The 15,396-nt window shown below is 46.8% G+C and overlaps 1 protein-coding gene across 1 annotated transcript in view; it reads right to left on the bottom strand.

The window, feature by feature from the left end:
- The window catches only part of CDH4 (cadherin 4), a 452,914-nt gene that overhangs the window by 64,220 nt on the left and 373,298 nt on the right, over window positions 1-15,396 (bottom strand). Inside the window, exon 7 of the mRNA XM_063350195.1 lies at window positions 14,347-14,519. Within this exon, the coding sequence (XP_063206265.1) occupies window positions 14,347-14,519 (173 nt within the window). The remainder of the gene's footprint in view (window positions 1-14,346; window positions 14,520-15,396) is intronic.

The following is a 15,396-nucleotide window of genomic DNA, read 5'->3' as shown; positions in this document are numbered from 1 at the left end:
TCAACTTTGTCTTGTCTCCGCTTAATATAATTTTCCACCATATTAGCAGTCTTTATGATATCCTGTCTTTTCAAATAGACATAATTCCGAATCACTACATAGTTCAATTGGATTATTTGAGTGGCACAGACCCACGCTCGCACGCGCGCACACACAGATCTGCTCCTCGGTGACAGCCTCTCCTCACCGCGCCGCGGCTGGCATTACACTGTGGTGACAGTGTTCGCAAGGAGGTGACATTCGAGGCCGCAGCCAGATTCTTCCGATACCTCTGAAAGAAAAATTTGTGTGTCTGTGTGTATACGTACACTTAACAGACTGGGAAAAGAAATGAACTAACTTATCAAATGCCATGCTGAAGCATCCATTAAAAATTGCACACACTTTTAATGACTTGGGTGAGGGTTGCTGTTGCATAAATTTATTTAACGTTAATGTCCCTTGTTTGCTGTAAATTTCCCACTGTGAAATTACCAGGGCAATTCTAATGGAGCTGAAGCCTACAGCTGCACTCTATGATAAAGGAGGAAATAATTACGAATTCCTCTGGGAAGCCAAAGAAAGTCAAAGATCTCCTTCGAAACTGCTCCCAGATGAGCTGCTCGTCAGCAGGCTCCGGAGGTGCAGAGCCGCTCTCGGGCGCCGGGGAAGCAGAACGAGCGGGATGCTCGTCCTGACGATGGCTCCGCCACCAACTGACATTTAATTTGGAAGGATTGAAAGCTGGTGTCTGCAACGGCTTCTGCCAAGAAACGTATGAACAGTCAAGACAGAGCATGGAAGTGGTTTTATGTTCCAAGTTAGGATGATACTGTGTAATTTTACATCTAATCACCTAGCGCGAGACATAACCAGCAAACACAGCTCCAAGAGCTCACGCCTGAAGCTCTGAGAGACGCCCGTATGATGAGAGGATGCTGAACTACGTGGGTTGTGCCATCTAGAATGGCATTTTCGACATCCCTTTGAACCCAGAGCCTATAGCCTTTGCCAGAGTTCACATCAAGACTGGAAGAAGGATAAAAAATAGTAACTGCCGAAACTCTTCTCATGATGTACAGAAGATAAAGAGCTTCAACCTCTTCCTTCAGCTGCAACGTCCCAGCTACGCTCAATCCATGCTTGACTGCTCTCCAAACAACCACGAGTGTTCACGCTTATCACGGGATCTCAGTTTTCCTCCTTCAACACAAGACATCCTGCACTACCAGCACCATTCATTCATTAACCAGATTTGGTTGTTTTCAAGGCTGCTGATGTCCTGTCATCAGAGACAGCAAGCGCTAGGCTAGTTTCGGCGAGGAGATGCTCCGGAGCCTGATCAGGCTCTACTACCAACCCCTTTGGGCCACTCACCTCCTTAACCCTCTGTCCCTGCGAACATCTCTCCTCCCCTTTCTGTTTTCTCCCCTCCCTTGTCTCTCCCCGCTCCTGCAGAGACCCAATGCCGCAGGACAGATGTTTCTCCCTTCTTCTCCCTTCCTCCACACCACCCTGGGCTGGCCAACCCAGCCCAGCCCTGCCGCCGGGAGGCAGCACCCTCCCCTCGGGCAGCTTGGGACTCAGTGCCCCTAAGGAGCGACCCAGGAATGGCTCAGACTGCACCTCCGAAATGATAAAACAACTCAGTCCTGGTAAGGAAAGCAGAGAAACGTAAGAAACAAGATCAGCTAATGGAACAGACAGGCAGTATTTATGCAGTCGCTCCCTGTGCGTCACTCACAATAACGTGCTGCAGTGTACTTCAGGCTTGTTTCCCAAGAACAAATGTACTTCTTATTTATAATGCAACAAAGGATAAAGCAGGTTTCCTGATTCTGATAAGTGACTCTGTGATTATTCCTTCAATAAAAAACATCATGTCTTTGAGATTATTCTTTCACGTTTTATTCTGGTTCGGAACAGAGAAGGCACAGACGAGCGTCTCTAAGCCTTGAATCACTTCGTTTATTTTCTCATTAACAAAACCCGGGGATCGGCTAGAGAACACTTCAGTGGCACTTAAGGACTTTTGAACACCAGATTGAACTTTGCGGACTGGACTTGCAGCGGCACATAACCAATGCACGGCTATGGGGAGCGTCACCATTTATCAGGTAATTGCATCCTGCGAGATGATAACGCGCCGCCGGCGGCTTGCGGCGTTACCCGTGCGGATCGTGACACGGCACTCCCCCGGAATAGCAATCGCCCGTCCGGCTGAACGAGCGGCGAACCGACACGCTGCTGGGAAGCCTGTCAGCAAAACGCCCGGACAGTGCATCAGCATCCTCCAGACATTGGCGCGCTGTGCCCCGGTGGGGTGAAAAATGTTAACTGAAATGTAATCACCCGCTTGGACTTTCTACTTACATTCAAATTTCTCTAAGAAAAACATGCACCATATTATTTACTGTGTCTTCTTTTAAGGTAGCTGTCACCACAGGGTTCCAAAACACCAAACAGACTAAGAATGGGATTTTCTGTGTCAAAATGTCCCATTGAAATTCAGACACCTCCTTCTCACAGTCTGTGCAACGCTGCGAAGCAAACAGGGCCCGCACCTCATTGGAAAAAATCCCCAACCCAACGTTGTGTTTATGTAACGGTGTATTTATTTAGGGCCACTCCAAACAGATACAGCTGGTGAGACTTGAAAATAACTGCGTGTGAAAACGCAAACAATAATTTACGTAACTTTAAATAAGTTCTTCCAAGATGTTTTGATGCGTTTTCCCTGAATGCTCCCCTGCACACCTGCTTATCGAGTACGCCATGCAGCCTACCTTAGTTTCTGGGGACGGTGCAAGAAAAGCACCCTGCCCGTGCTCCTCTCCAAACCTGCCCCGGTACAGCGGCGGGGTCGCACAATAATGCGAAATCCATCTCTCCAACCCATCAGTCAGCCTTCGGAGACGCTAATCCTGCAGGCGGTGGTCACTCCAAGTTACGTTAATAGGCTCTTATTGCGAACGGTGGAATTAGCTTTCAGAAGAGCATCCCTAGATACCCATTTTGGTACGGTGGGATGACAGCAGTGGCAGAAACCATACAGCGAGCTGAAGGGGCCTGAGGATGAAAACTGGTGGAGAATATTGTGACAAAGTGGTTTTTCATCAGAAGACGCTAAGAGTGAAACTGCTCTCAAGGAAGGGCCGTCAAAACCTCTCCCTCACTTGGAATTCATTTTTACTTTGCAAAGTAGGCCCTTTTTAAATGGTTTTAATGGTCTGAGATAACTTCGACAAAAATTGATCTTTTAAAATGTCAAACATCATTTTAGGAGATCAATATCAACGTGACATTTTTGCAGCTATTAAAATAAAAATGTTGATTCTCTCCAGATTTTTTTTCTGATTGGCAGTTACGATTTTAAAAATTCATTACATTGTCCTAATCTGGGGGTGGGAAACTCTTGTGGGGCATTTCCTGCCTAATCAGGATCATCTACATAAATGATTGCTGACGCTTCCATCTCTGCTCACACGGATACAGCTGAGAGATTCTCCAGCTCTCTAGTCGGGGGCTCACAGAAATGTTGCCGTGGCCAAAGGAGCCGCGGGCGGGCCACCTACCCAAAGAGCCAGCCGAGGTCCTGCAGGTTTCCCTGCTCTCCAAGCTCCTTTCCCAGCACGAGCGAGGTTGGCTCATGGAAAGCAGGTTTCGATCCGGCTGTGCGCGCCACGCTCGGGGCAGGGATTGCTTTGCAAGGGCTGCTGTGTTGAAGCCGGGCAGTCATTCCTGCCTCTCCCGCACATGCTGATGGAAGCCGCCTCCGCTTCCCATCCGCAGGGCAGATTTTGGGATAGTGAGGAGCGCTGGTAACCCTCTCAGATCTTCTCTTTGTGCTCAAATATGCATTCATTCAAACCACATCTCACTGCTGATTTACAAGCAAATACCGTTCATTACCTTTTCTGTCAAACATCATGTCTTCTGATATCAAACATCAAGGGGGGGGAAAAATGCACATAATTTACAAATCTAATAACGCATTTCCCACCACTCTCCTCTGCATTGCCATGGCCACAAAAAGATGGAATCAGCCAAGATGAAAGCATTTTCAGGGCTGAAGTTTAATGGCTAAAATAATTGCAGAAACATACACATCTCCAAAACAAACCACTTCCAGCATGAATAATGCGTGGAGTATCCTCTTATCTACTACTCCACTTCACCTCAGTACAAGCTCCCTTGGAGCACAATACATACAATATATTGTAGGGTATTTCAAACGCTGCAGCTCTCCACGGCCGGGCCAGCTCCGCTCTGCTGCAAACAAACCGCGGAGTCTGCACAGAGCTGCTGCTGCTCTTCTCTCTCTGAAATTCCCCTTCAGAAGGTGAAAACAACACTTCCTAAGTAGGTATTTCATGTGGCATACGCTTGGGTGGTATCAAACCCTCCCTTTAGAAAAGCAGCTACCTACCAGAAAAGCTTTACCAACTCTCCAAGAGTCACTCGCTGTTGATTTGCAAACCCTGCTTCCCGTCCTCAGGCAAAGGAGCCCGGCCAGCTTAGCCCTGCTCGAGCTTCTGCTCAAACCTTTAATCATTAAAACAAGATTTTTCCTTATAAACGGAGATGAATTCCACGTTGGTATGAATGTGAAACTGCAATCTATTTATTTTTCAGAGCGCTGTATAAATTAAGACTGGAAAGGCCAACTTACTGAATGTCTGGAGAGTATGAGTCACCGCATTTTTATCCAATTAGTTCCCCTTCTAAATTTTAGCCATCAGATTTGAGGTCACTCAGTATGTGACCTGTTTACTTTAACCGAAAACTACATTTATTTTTCTAGAAAGGCATTTGGAACAGAAAGCATTTTAAGTGCAAAAAATGAATAGCTTGAATAAATCATCATTGTACTGACTCATACTCTACTTAATGAGGATTTCTCACACTAAATCCCCACTTTTTTTTCTTTTTTGTAAATTGGAATAACAAAACAACAATGAAAGGAAAATATTTAGCCTAAAAATTAGGAGAAAAAATGGTGAGGTTACCACGACGAAAGAACAAAGCGCCTCGCTGCCCTGCTACTGCAAGCTCCTACAGGCTTTAACGTGCCATTCTGGGCAAAATACGGGCAGGCCCTTCCTGCCTGCCCTCGGCACCTCCCGGCGTATCCCTCAGACTCAGCCTGCAGCGAGCGGAGAACATCCCAAACCCCGGCACCCGACGCTGTGGGTATTTACAGCCAGTCTGGTGATGCTTGGAAGTGCCGAACAAGAACGGCCCTCCCCTTCAAAGGGCCACCTTCTGCCACCTTTTGGGATACTGATTAGTGCACAACTCCAGGAATTAAAGAGCATTCGTGGTGCGGAACAGCAAACTCCCACGTTTTTGGCCCTGTGCACACATTTCTGTCTTTTTGGAAGTATGACATGCCCAGCAACTCCGTACTCCACGGTCCTGACACGGTTCCAAAGCTCTGGTGAGATGCACTATAAGACACTAGATGGATCACCATTTTAATTACGCTTTACGGAGCACATAGTGGCGTCTCCATTGTTTACACCGATCACTTTCCATTTGAAGAATACTTTAAGACTAGAAGACTCTCTATCTGGTCTTCCGACAGTGACATTCCTTTGCATTTAAGCTGCCTTCTTCTTACGCTCTGTTACGAAAAGTAGCTGCTGCAGACTGAAACATCCTGTGAGCTCATTCATGCTCTCGCAAGCGTCGATGATAATATTTTAGTAAGAAATGTAGCCAAAGATGCTTATAGGAATGGGTTGTGTTACTAAAAAACGTACTACTAGGTCTAGGAAGAAAGAGTTAACAAAGCCTCTCTTTAAAATGCTAATAACAGACAATGGGCTGTGGATAAGTTAATTAGTGGAGCCAGCTTGTGTTTAATTATTTCACTTGACCTGGTGCAGATTTAGACAATAATCCCTTTAGAGAGGGGAAGGGGCTGTTGGAAATTATGTGATGTACCAGAAGGAAAACTTTCCATCTGCCTGAGCTGAGCAGGTAGTCTACTATCTAAAATTGGAATGATACGCTATTCTCCACTGTAAGACAAGCTCGAATGGAAAAAGAAATGCAGGTCTGAACCAGAGAGATTATGCTAAGGACCTCGTGAGCTTTCCACTCCGATACTTAACTTTCCCCCCCCCTCCCTATTCAGCTGGGATTTTACTATTGAATAATGTATAAGCCAACCCACTCTAGTCAGAGGTGGGATTTCACCAGCAACTTGAAACAAGCGCAACCAGACTGAAGCAGGAGTCTCTGAACACACGGAAATGTGTGCGAAGAAAGAAAAGGGTCTATAGACTCCTAGTATACGTGGAATTTTCTTACAGGAGAGGCTCTGAAGATTTGCACATTTGAAAAAAGAGAACTGATTAGGTTGGGTATCAGTCCTATTCTGGCTCAGACTCTACAATCGGATCCAATTAAACTCAAAGGTTTGTTTTATCCGAGGAGGTCAACCCCAAATCATGCAGCTTTTCAATTTGGTACCATCTCTTCAATCGCCTGCCCAAATACGAATAAGAAGTTTAATGTGCGAATCAGTACAATCTCCTCCAGAGGCTACAGCATCTGAACGCCAGCAATGCTTAAAGGAAGGCAGGTGTATAAAAGAGAGTCTAAGCCAAATGGAAAAAAGAATTAAAAAAACCAAAGTGGGAGCTGCTCTGGCAGGCAGTAAATATGCACCGTCTGAGTGGGAGAAGACTCCTCATTTCAGCCAAAGGGTGGGACTCATTCTTGGTGGGAATCGGCTCCACAGGAGATGTAAACTGCCTGCAGGTTTACTTTTACGCACTGGCCAGCGATGGCAGGGCCATTCGTGCCCCAGCACAGGGAGGACAATGAGTGACTACGGGCGGAGGAAACCTCAGCCAGGCTGAGCTTAGGCAAACTCACGATCGAACAGTGACAACAGGTCGTCACACAGTGTATAACCAGTTGGTCTCCAGCCCACTACATTTGCGTCCTGATCATCTTGCTGGTGAATTTTTTTTGGAGGTGAATACCATGGCTGTTTTCCTGTCTACTCATTGGACTCCCACAGGTTCCAAGCTATTTACCAGCCTCTTTTTTTGGAAAGTTCTTCTGTTCTTTAGAAGTTTCTCCTATCATCTTCAAATATTTTTTTTAGTGAAACACTTACTCATGCTATCGTCTTCCAAGGCTCATGGCTCAGAGCTCTATCAGTTTTACTAGTCTACCTAGCTATCAGATTTTTATCAAGGAAAAATAATCGTAAAAACCTTTCCATACACAAGAGCTCCAAAAACTGATTGACAGCTTTGTATTGAGAGCGTTGCAGCAATCGTGCAGAAGACCGAAAGGTACAGATGATTCTGGGAACGCCCACCAGAAGCACGCAGCGCCACTGCCGTTCGAGAAATGCAAACAGGGAGACATAATTCTTTCCAGGTACTGTAAACAAGGCTTCAGAACCACTGACATAATTCCCTTCTTAATTAAAACAAACAGCATTATTTCTACAACGAGGCTTCGCTCAGGTCTTTCCCATCTTGCCACAAGGGCTACCGAGGAATCCACCACGCCATGCTGGACCAACCGCGCTCACGGCAGATTCCAGCCTGCCCCATCTGCCAACTTCTGGTATCTCAAATTACTACAAGTGGCCCTCACTGGGTGCACCACGCGTTTCCAAAGGCACTAAACGGGGTTAATAAAATGAACCTTCTTCACTGATGAGTGGTAGTGCTCCTCACCATAATTTGCTGAAAAAGGTCATTCTTGTCTGTAATGAGAAAATGAAATGCATGCTGCAATGATGGAGCAAGCTCAAATCAGTCCTACGTACAATGTAGAAACGTAAACCAGAATCAAGCATAAATCTACTGGCTAAATTCAGCTTATGGCTAATCAGCTCTTCCTTTGACAGGATACGCTGCTGTGGAAATGGGATAATTTTATAACTGAATAATTTAACCAGTTTTATCTTTAAGTAATGATTTCAGGCATATTAATATATAAAGCTTCAGTATTTACATTTTTGTTACATGGACCTGAAAAATTACAAGGTGTCAGGACTAATACAGTATTCAGCGATAAATGACATTTTCAGAGTGGCTTTCATCCCCCAGCGTGACTTTGTGCTCCACAAATCCCTGGGATGGCAGGCGGCGAGGGCAGAGCCCGCCGTGCCACGGGGCTGGGGCAACCGCTGCGCGAGAGCGAAGGGAAGCTGTCGGAAACGGTACGGCCAAGGCTGGAGGGGACAGGGAAAACGCGCTCTGACCGCTGTACAGAGGATGCTCTAGCACTTTACCTGCTTATCCCTGTTAAGACTCCGGTAGTTTATGTCTGGCTTGAAGACACGTTCCACAAAGACTTCCAAGTCATTATTCGAATGCTGTGAGATGTGGAAAAGCCACTTACCCTTGAAGTCTGGTACAGTCCTTCATCATCTCAGCCATTGGAAAACACGCTGGGAGCCTGTGAGTCTGGAAGCTAAATACAGGGGCTTGTGGTCCGAATTCACAGAAATGGATGTGCCTCACTGGCAAAATAATTACTAATCTCTCACGCTCGTTCTCCTCCTGCGAGTTCAGCTACGGATGCGTTTTTTAATGCAGTGATACGGGAACTTCATCTTTAAAAGCAAGATACCTGTGGCTCAGCAGAATCTAACAACCTTGTTTTAGTTCTTCTCCGAAAAAAAAATAATGGAGAGAACATGAAAACCAGAATCCCTCTCACTTTAAAGAACTCCTGTAATAGATACAAACAGCAAACACAGCCCATGGTAGATTGTGCCTGTCAGAAGGTGACATCCTCTTACCAATTTTGCATAAGTCCTCATCGCTCCTTGGAGACGGCTAATTTGGGTGAGGAAAATGGGAAACAGAAATTCTTAGGATGCAGTCAAGCCATTTAGACGCCGCTTCCCCTCATTCTTTGTATTTTGTCAGTACACACACACGACTGATAATCTGCACAGGTTCACTCAGGTATCACCCGCACCGCGCCGAGGTCCTTCACCCTCACGCTGCAGCAGACGCTCCTCCAGCCCTGCCCAGCGGAGCAGGCGCAGCCCTGCAGACCACGGCATTGATGCGCAGTGAGGGGAAGTAATTAACTCAGGCGACGATAATTTAGAACAGAATAAATTCCTTTTGTTATATTCCAGGGGTGGAAAAAGGACTGAAAGCTGCTGGACTCTCCCGTCGGAGGACAGCGCGGAAAGCAAGGCCCCACCTGCGATACCTGTTGGCTACACTTAGAGCATCGGCCGCCTGGAAGAGACAAACCCAGATTAAACTCACTGTATTCGGGTAATCTCAAACTAGTGGATTGCTACCTATGGGACTGTTCCACAAAGGATGAACTCTAGCAGTCTCCATGGCCAAGCTAATTCCTACCACCAGTGCCATGCCTTGTTTACTCCCGGCCAACATTTGAAATGAAGCAACAAGGAGGTTTTGCAAAGCTACTGCAATGATCTGGAGATAAACGTACTCAAAATAGTTACCACAGATGGTAAAAACCGATCCCCGCTCAGTTTTCGGAAGAGCAGAGTATCCTTTTTCTTTTTTTTTTGACATAACATTTCAAATTTGTGCTCTATCAGAAATGTCTAGTTGCACCAAAACCAGAGTGTTGGAAAAGAAATCAACTGTCTCTGCCAATAAGAAGAACTTTTCCTCTTCCCCACAAAAATCCTGCCATTTCATTCATAAATAAAATAAGCCACTAACTCAGTTGTTGGCAGGCTCTCCCTTTTATCTTTCACTCACTTGAGAAAGACTAGCAACATCACGTTTTCAGAAAGCCAAGTGTAGTAATCATAGAATCGGATTTCATGTATTTTTAAAAGCATTTGCAGCAGCAGAGCTCCAATCACTGTTAAAAGAAATATAAACATACAGAAGTTCGGAAGAAGCAACTCCAAGCTCCTGCCTTTCTTCATTTCTTCAACACAAGATGAATGTGCGGGGAAGGGACTCCTTTCTAAAGGAGATCTCAAAAAGTCAGCCACATTAACGCTACAAGCACCGCAGAGCCAAAATACTTATTATCTCAAATAAGCCCGGATGACATTTGAGATGCCTCGACGTCTCCTGGCCTGCCAGCGGAGTGGGGGATCAACCACCTCCTTCGCTCTCATTTCTCCCTTTTCCCTCCTGCTTGCTCAAAGTCCACGTTCATAAAATATTTAGCGGGAGCTCTTCAGAGGATGGTATCGCCTATCCTATAGCCCTAGCGCAGTTTTACTGCGCTACCGAGACAGACATTCTGCCACCAGAGCAATCAGAAGAGCTGACGGGGCTGAACTCCTGCCCCGGGAGCTCACGCTCAGACTGACGCTCTGGGCTCCATCCCCGCCGGGGACCCAGCGGGAGCCGCGCTGGACAAAGTGAGCGAACACCCAGCAGATCTCTTGCACGATTATAAGCAGAATTGTTACTTTTCAGAACCGAAAGCAGAAATACGAATGTTCTGCCTGTTTCCCAGCCCAGCTGGGGGCAGCTGACCCTTCTTTACCTCTTGTTATTTTCTTCCCAGTGGAAAAAGAAAAAAAGAGCAACGAAATCCAGAATTCGGATGCACTGCTAACTCCATCTGCCAGCTGGGCAGCAACTGACCCATTTCTGGTACCCCCCATTTCTGGCGCAGCCTGCCAGAAATGAACTAAGCTCGCACGGTCCCCCTTGCGCCCTTACCATCTCCCGTGTCCGCAGCCTTCCCTGTTAATCCGCGCATTTTGTGCTCCCACCGCTATTTCCTCTTTCCCTCCTAGTTTCATTGAATCAGCTACAAATTCCCTACGTTTCCCTGCACTAGAGCAAGTATCTGCTTTTAACCTTTCCAGCTAAGCCCGGCTCTCCGAATGCACCTTTCAACCTCTGGCACGCTCTAAATCCCTATCATTTTCCCTATTAGTTGAAGGGAGACATGTTCCTTTTTTCCACCTTTGGCATTTCTCACCCTTAAGCATCCAGCAGCTGAAACCAGGCTGCTGCTAAACCGTCCTCCTTTAATATTTTTTATGAAGCGCAGTGCAATTATCTTTATCTTCCTTGGGGATCCATTCAATTAAGCGCAGTCGTAATGAGTGAATGGACACAGAGCATTGTAACCATATTTACATCCAGATTAATGGGAACCAGGTAAGATAACTTTAAAGCCATCAATATTTTAATACCTTGGCTTTTCATTTTGCTATCTCCAGTGTCAGACACATTTAGAGAGACCAGCACAATTTGAGAGGCTGAGTTTTTAATTTCCTCCTTGGTTTGTGGAAATGAGGGTTTAGAAACAGCAGCAAACTGCAAGACTTTGTCTTAAAATACATTTCTTGCAGGTTAACTGAAACACTTCTCATGACGCAAAGCAAGCTGGAACGCTTCGTCCAGGTTCTCGGCCATTTAATGAATTGAAGGCAATGTAAAAAACCAGTAAAGAACCAGTACTTAAGTGGAGCTGCTGAGAGCACCGGGAAGGCTCATTTAATGAGCACGCAACAGAAATGCTGAGCTAGAAACACTGATTTTCAAGTCACTTTTCTCCCCTCTGAAAGACAAATGCTGGATCTGGAACGTGGATCTGTCTCTCAGATTCGGAATAGCTTTGACAGCTATTTTCGCACCTGCTTTGAGGCACCTTCACGTCGCAGGAGCAAGGTAGAAGGGTCCAACGCAGACTGAAAACCTGGTTCCGTTTCAGCACAGCTTAACATAATAGTGTCATAGGCGCTGATAAATGTGTCAATAAGCATTTGGAGAAATAACTGGTATCCAGGGAATTTATCTTGGTTGTAGTAGTTTCAGCTGAATAGGTCAGATTTGTTAACATTTTAATTTACACAAATCTGCATTCCAAATACTGCTCTTCGGCTCCTTTTCCTAACAACAAGAAAATGTCAGCAGCAAAACCAAATTTACTCCTCTAATAGCTTTCTCAAGATTTCAGGAAAAACAAACAAAAACAAAAAACCAATCTGTGGTACAGTTACGGGAGCGCTTAAACACATTTTTCAATTTGGACCTAATACAATTTTATGTTAATAAACCAGAAACTTTTGTCAATTCCAGATGTAATCCTGGGAATAAGCATGTCCCGTAGCTTCACGGCAGCCCCAGGCCTGTGCCCGGAGCCGGTTGTTCTGCCTCAATCCAAGTGTCCCTTGTCTCACCCGGTACCCAGCCATGGGACGCCCGCCCCGGATTTCCATCTCCAACGTGCCAGCTTGCCTTGATTTCCCAGACTCACTAACGTTAAGCATATGGTTCCCCTGCAAGTTTTTAAAGTACTTCAGAGGCAATGAGATAAACCTGACAAAAGCTGACCGTTTTTGCCTTACCCGTTCGCTCTAATTATCACCTGCCTCTTCTTTCAGCTGATTTGCCGAGATTAAAACCTCTCTCCCACCAAGCTATACCAACCTATGTCTCTGAAATGAATACAAACCGATGACCTTTCTCTACCCGTAAAGCCCTACATTAAAATGCTGGCCCCCACTGATGTCAAGGGGGCAATAATAGTTCTGTCATTTCCATAAAAGCAGCATTTTCCTGCCAGAATTCAGATCCCTCCTCCGAGTGCTGTGCCACTGTCCCCCCGAGGGCTGCCAGCAATCTCGACAGCACTTGCGTCTCCTCTTGGACTGCGAGCGCGCTGCAGGCTTCAGCATTGCCTGGGATAATCTACCTGCTTAAGATTCCGCCAACTTTCTGCTTCTCTAAAGAAAAAGAGCCGGGAAAGGTCAAACCTGCCCTAGGTTGTGCTCGCAAAGTCTGCCGCGTCGGGTGGGAAGGAGCAGGCTGCGGTGCTCCTCCTGCTCCCCCAGCGCTGCTCCTTCTCTTCACATCCGGAAAGCTCTCTGCTCACCCCACCTTCTCCTTGCGGAGACGTTTCACACGGTGCTACCCCCGGCTCGGCTCGCCCTGGAGCCCTGCCTCGGGCAAGCCCCACATCCGCGCCGCTCCCAGCCGCGGCCGGGTCCCGGCGCTGGTCCCACCAGCTGCCCCGCGGTGCTTCACTTGCTGCTGAGCTGCTGCCGGTGCTTCCATCGCCCTCGGCAGCCACCTGCAGGATTCCTCCCACAGCCCCCATGCAGCTCGGAAGCGAAAACGCGGCCCCAGGCATATGAATGAAATGGGCACAAACCCCGGCACAGCGATGCCTCTCCGCTGGCGCTCGGCAGAGCGCTCTGCAGCGGGGCCAAAAACACGCCGCTGGGGATGATGTGGAAGGGAAAAAATCTCCAAAGTGCTGGAGGGTTTCACCCCTCTGATGTCCCAGGTAGGAAACCCAGGGCCTCCCGCTCGCTCCATCCCTGCCATCCGTCACGGGGGCAAAGGAGGGAAAGGAAGAGCAAAACCAGTTCCTGGTGCCCTCTCTCGGAAGTGCAGCACGTTGGGCTCTCTCAAAATGGATTTCACCGGACTTGCTATCTCTGGGGACTGCCTGAAGTTAAACGTCTGAGCCTAAGACTATGTAAGTCCTTGCTTTTGTATTTGCTGCATAGCCATGTTCTCTTGGCCAGCTCTTCAATGAACAATGACCCTTCCCATCACTTACAAGCCGATCAAGATCTCCTAGTTGCAACAGACAGGTGACACTCCATGAACTGCACAGACCAATGGGAAAAAATCCCAGAACTTAAGTTCCCCCTGTCCCTTCACCCCCATCCCCTCCTCCCCAGGTCACTCCAACCCACCACTGATGCTACATGGATTTTTGTTTAATGCGTGAGGTATGTTCATGCCTTCTCCTCGAGCTATACTCACATCTGGAGAGGGCAGACCTCTGAGAATCACACCGTACAGCTTACACCAGTAGAATATGCTTCTGCATTTGGAAAAGCTGTACATTGTAAAATACCAGAAAGAAGAGGTACTAAAGGCAGAGCCTCACACAAAACCGAAACCACTGGAAGACATTTTCCTAGTTTGGAAATCACATAAAGGTGCCACCATGAAACACGTCAAGTGTGTTGAGTATGGGCTGTGTAACTGCTTCCAAAGATAACATGCAAAGAACAAAGCAAGACAGGTCTAGAAAGGGCTACAGATGCATGGCACTTCATTTGTCCCCTGACAGAAGGGGGACAAATGCCAATTTATTCATCCCCCTGCTCCTCCTGGAGCATTTTCTACATCTTTGAGTTGTACAAATTTACACAAGGAAAATATCAGCTCCATGAGTTTGAAGATTCTCCCAGGGTTTCATCGACTGATATGGATTGAGACAAAAATATCACATCAAAGCCATGGTGCCCCACAGCTGCTGCAGAAACAAAGACCACGATCTCCACGCCGCAACTCAAACTTTTAGCGGCTTTATATTCAAGACAGGATTTGGGCTTTGCATGTCAGCAACCCTCAACAACGGGAAACCCGGTCTGACGGCGTTTAAACTCACCTCTCTGTCCAGTCCAGCAGCCACAGTGACAATGTCTCCCGTCTCGCTGTTAATAGTAAACATATTTTGCGATGGGCTCTGTGGGGTCTGAGTGACGATTCGGTATCTCACCATCCCGTTCGCCGTGGTACTATCATCTGCATCATTTGCTGTCACTGTCATCACGTAGGTACCTTGGAACAAGAGAAGACGAAATATCAGGACTAGCTCGTTGCAGAGCAGACTGCGGTCCCATTGACTCGGGGTCATGCATTTTACTCAGAAATGCTACGGAATAGACAGCCCATTGCAATCCAGCCAGCTAGGCAAGGCGAGGATTATGAAAATAGCAACACTGCTGAGACTAGATGATCTGTAAGGATACTGATTACACATAACTGGTACATAGCGAGAAGTCATATGAGGATATCTATGATTAACTTCTAATTCTTTCAGTGATTGTAACTTTTAGGGCAGCATTTTTCGTCCTGCAATTTCATACAGATTCCCACATGAGATTTTTTTCCACCCAATCACTGCATTCGCATGCATTCAAACGTTTTTCCAGAGTTTAATAGCGGAGAGCCCATCAGAGTTCTCAGCAGCTTCAGAAGGACGCCCTCAACACGCCCATGCCCAGTGCAGGAAACAACTGCCTGCTGCCTCCAGTTCTTAGAGAAACGTCCACCTTTCCAGCCCCTTCTGGAGAAAAAAAACCACTTCTGCGGAGCAAATGGAACAGCTGCTGCCCAGCAGGACAGAAAATCAATGATTTGGTATGTGTGGCCAGCGATGTATTGAATCATTGGTTTGTTTCTTGCTAATCACCAGTGTCTTCATTTGCCTTGCAAAAAACAATCCCTACTTTTGAGATACTGTTGGTAGCGCATTGATGCACTGACAGGCTCATTATCACTGGAGTTTGGCAGCAGGGTGTTTTGCTAAAGTGGGAAATTATCATTATGAGGGTAAAAGATGTTACTTGATTGGATGGACTCCTGCAGCTGCATGGTCCTGTGACCCCCCAGAGCTCCCAGGGCCCAGCTTTACGCTTGTGATATTGGTAGGAGA

The sequence above is a fragment of the Chroicocephalus ridibundus genome, chromosome 12 (assembly GCF_963924245.1).
Source record: "Chroicocephalus ridibundus chromosome 12, bChrRid1.1, whole genome shotgun sequence".
In the NCBI taxonomy this organism is placed as follows: domain Eukaryota; kingdom Metazoa; phylum Chordata; class Aves; order Charadriiformes; family Laridae; genus Chroicocephalus; species Chroicocephalus ridibundus.
Note: the sequence above shows the minus strand (reverse complement) of the source record. Positions and strands in the feature narration are given on the sequence as shown.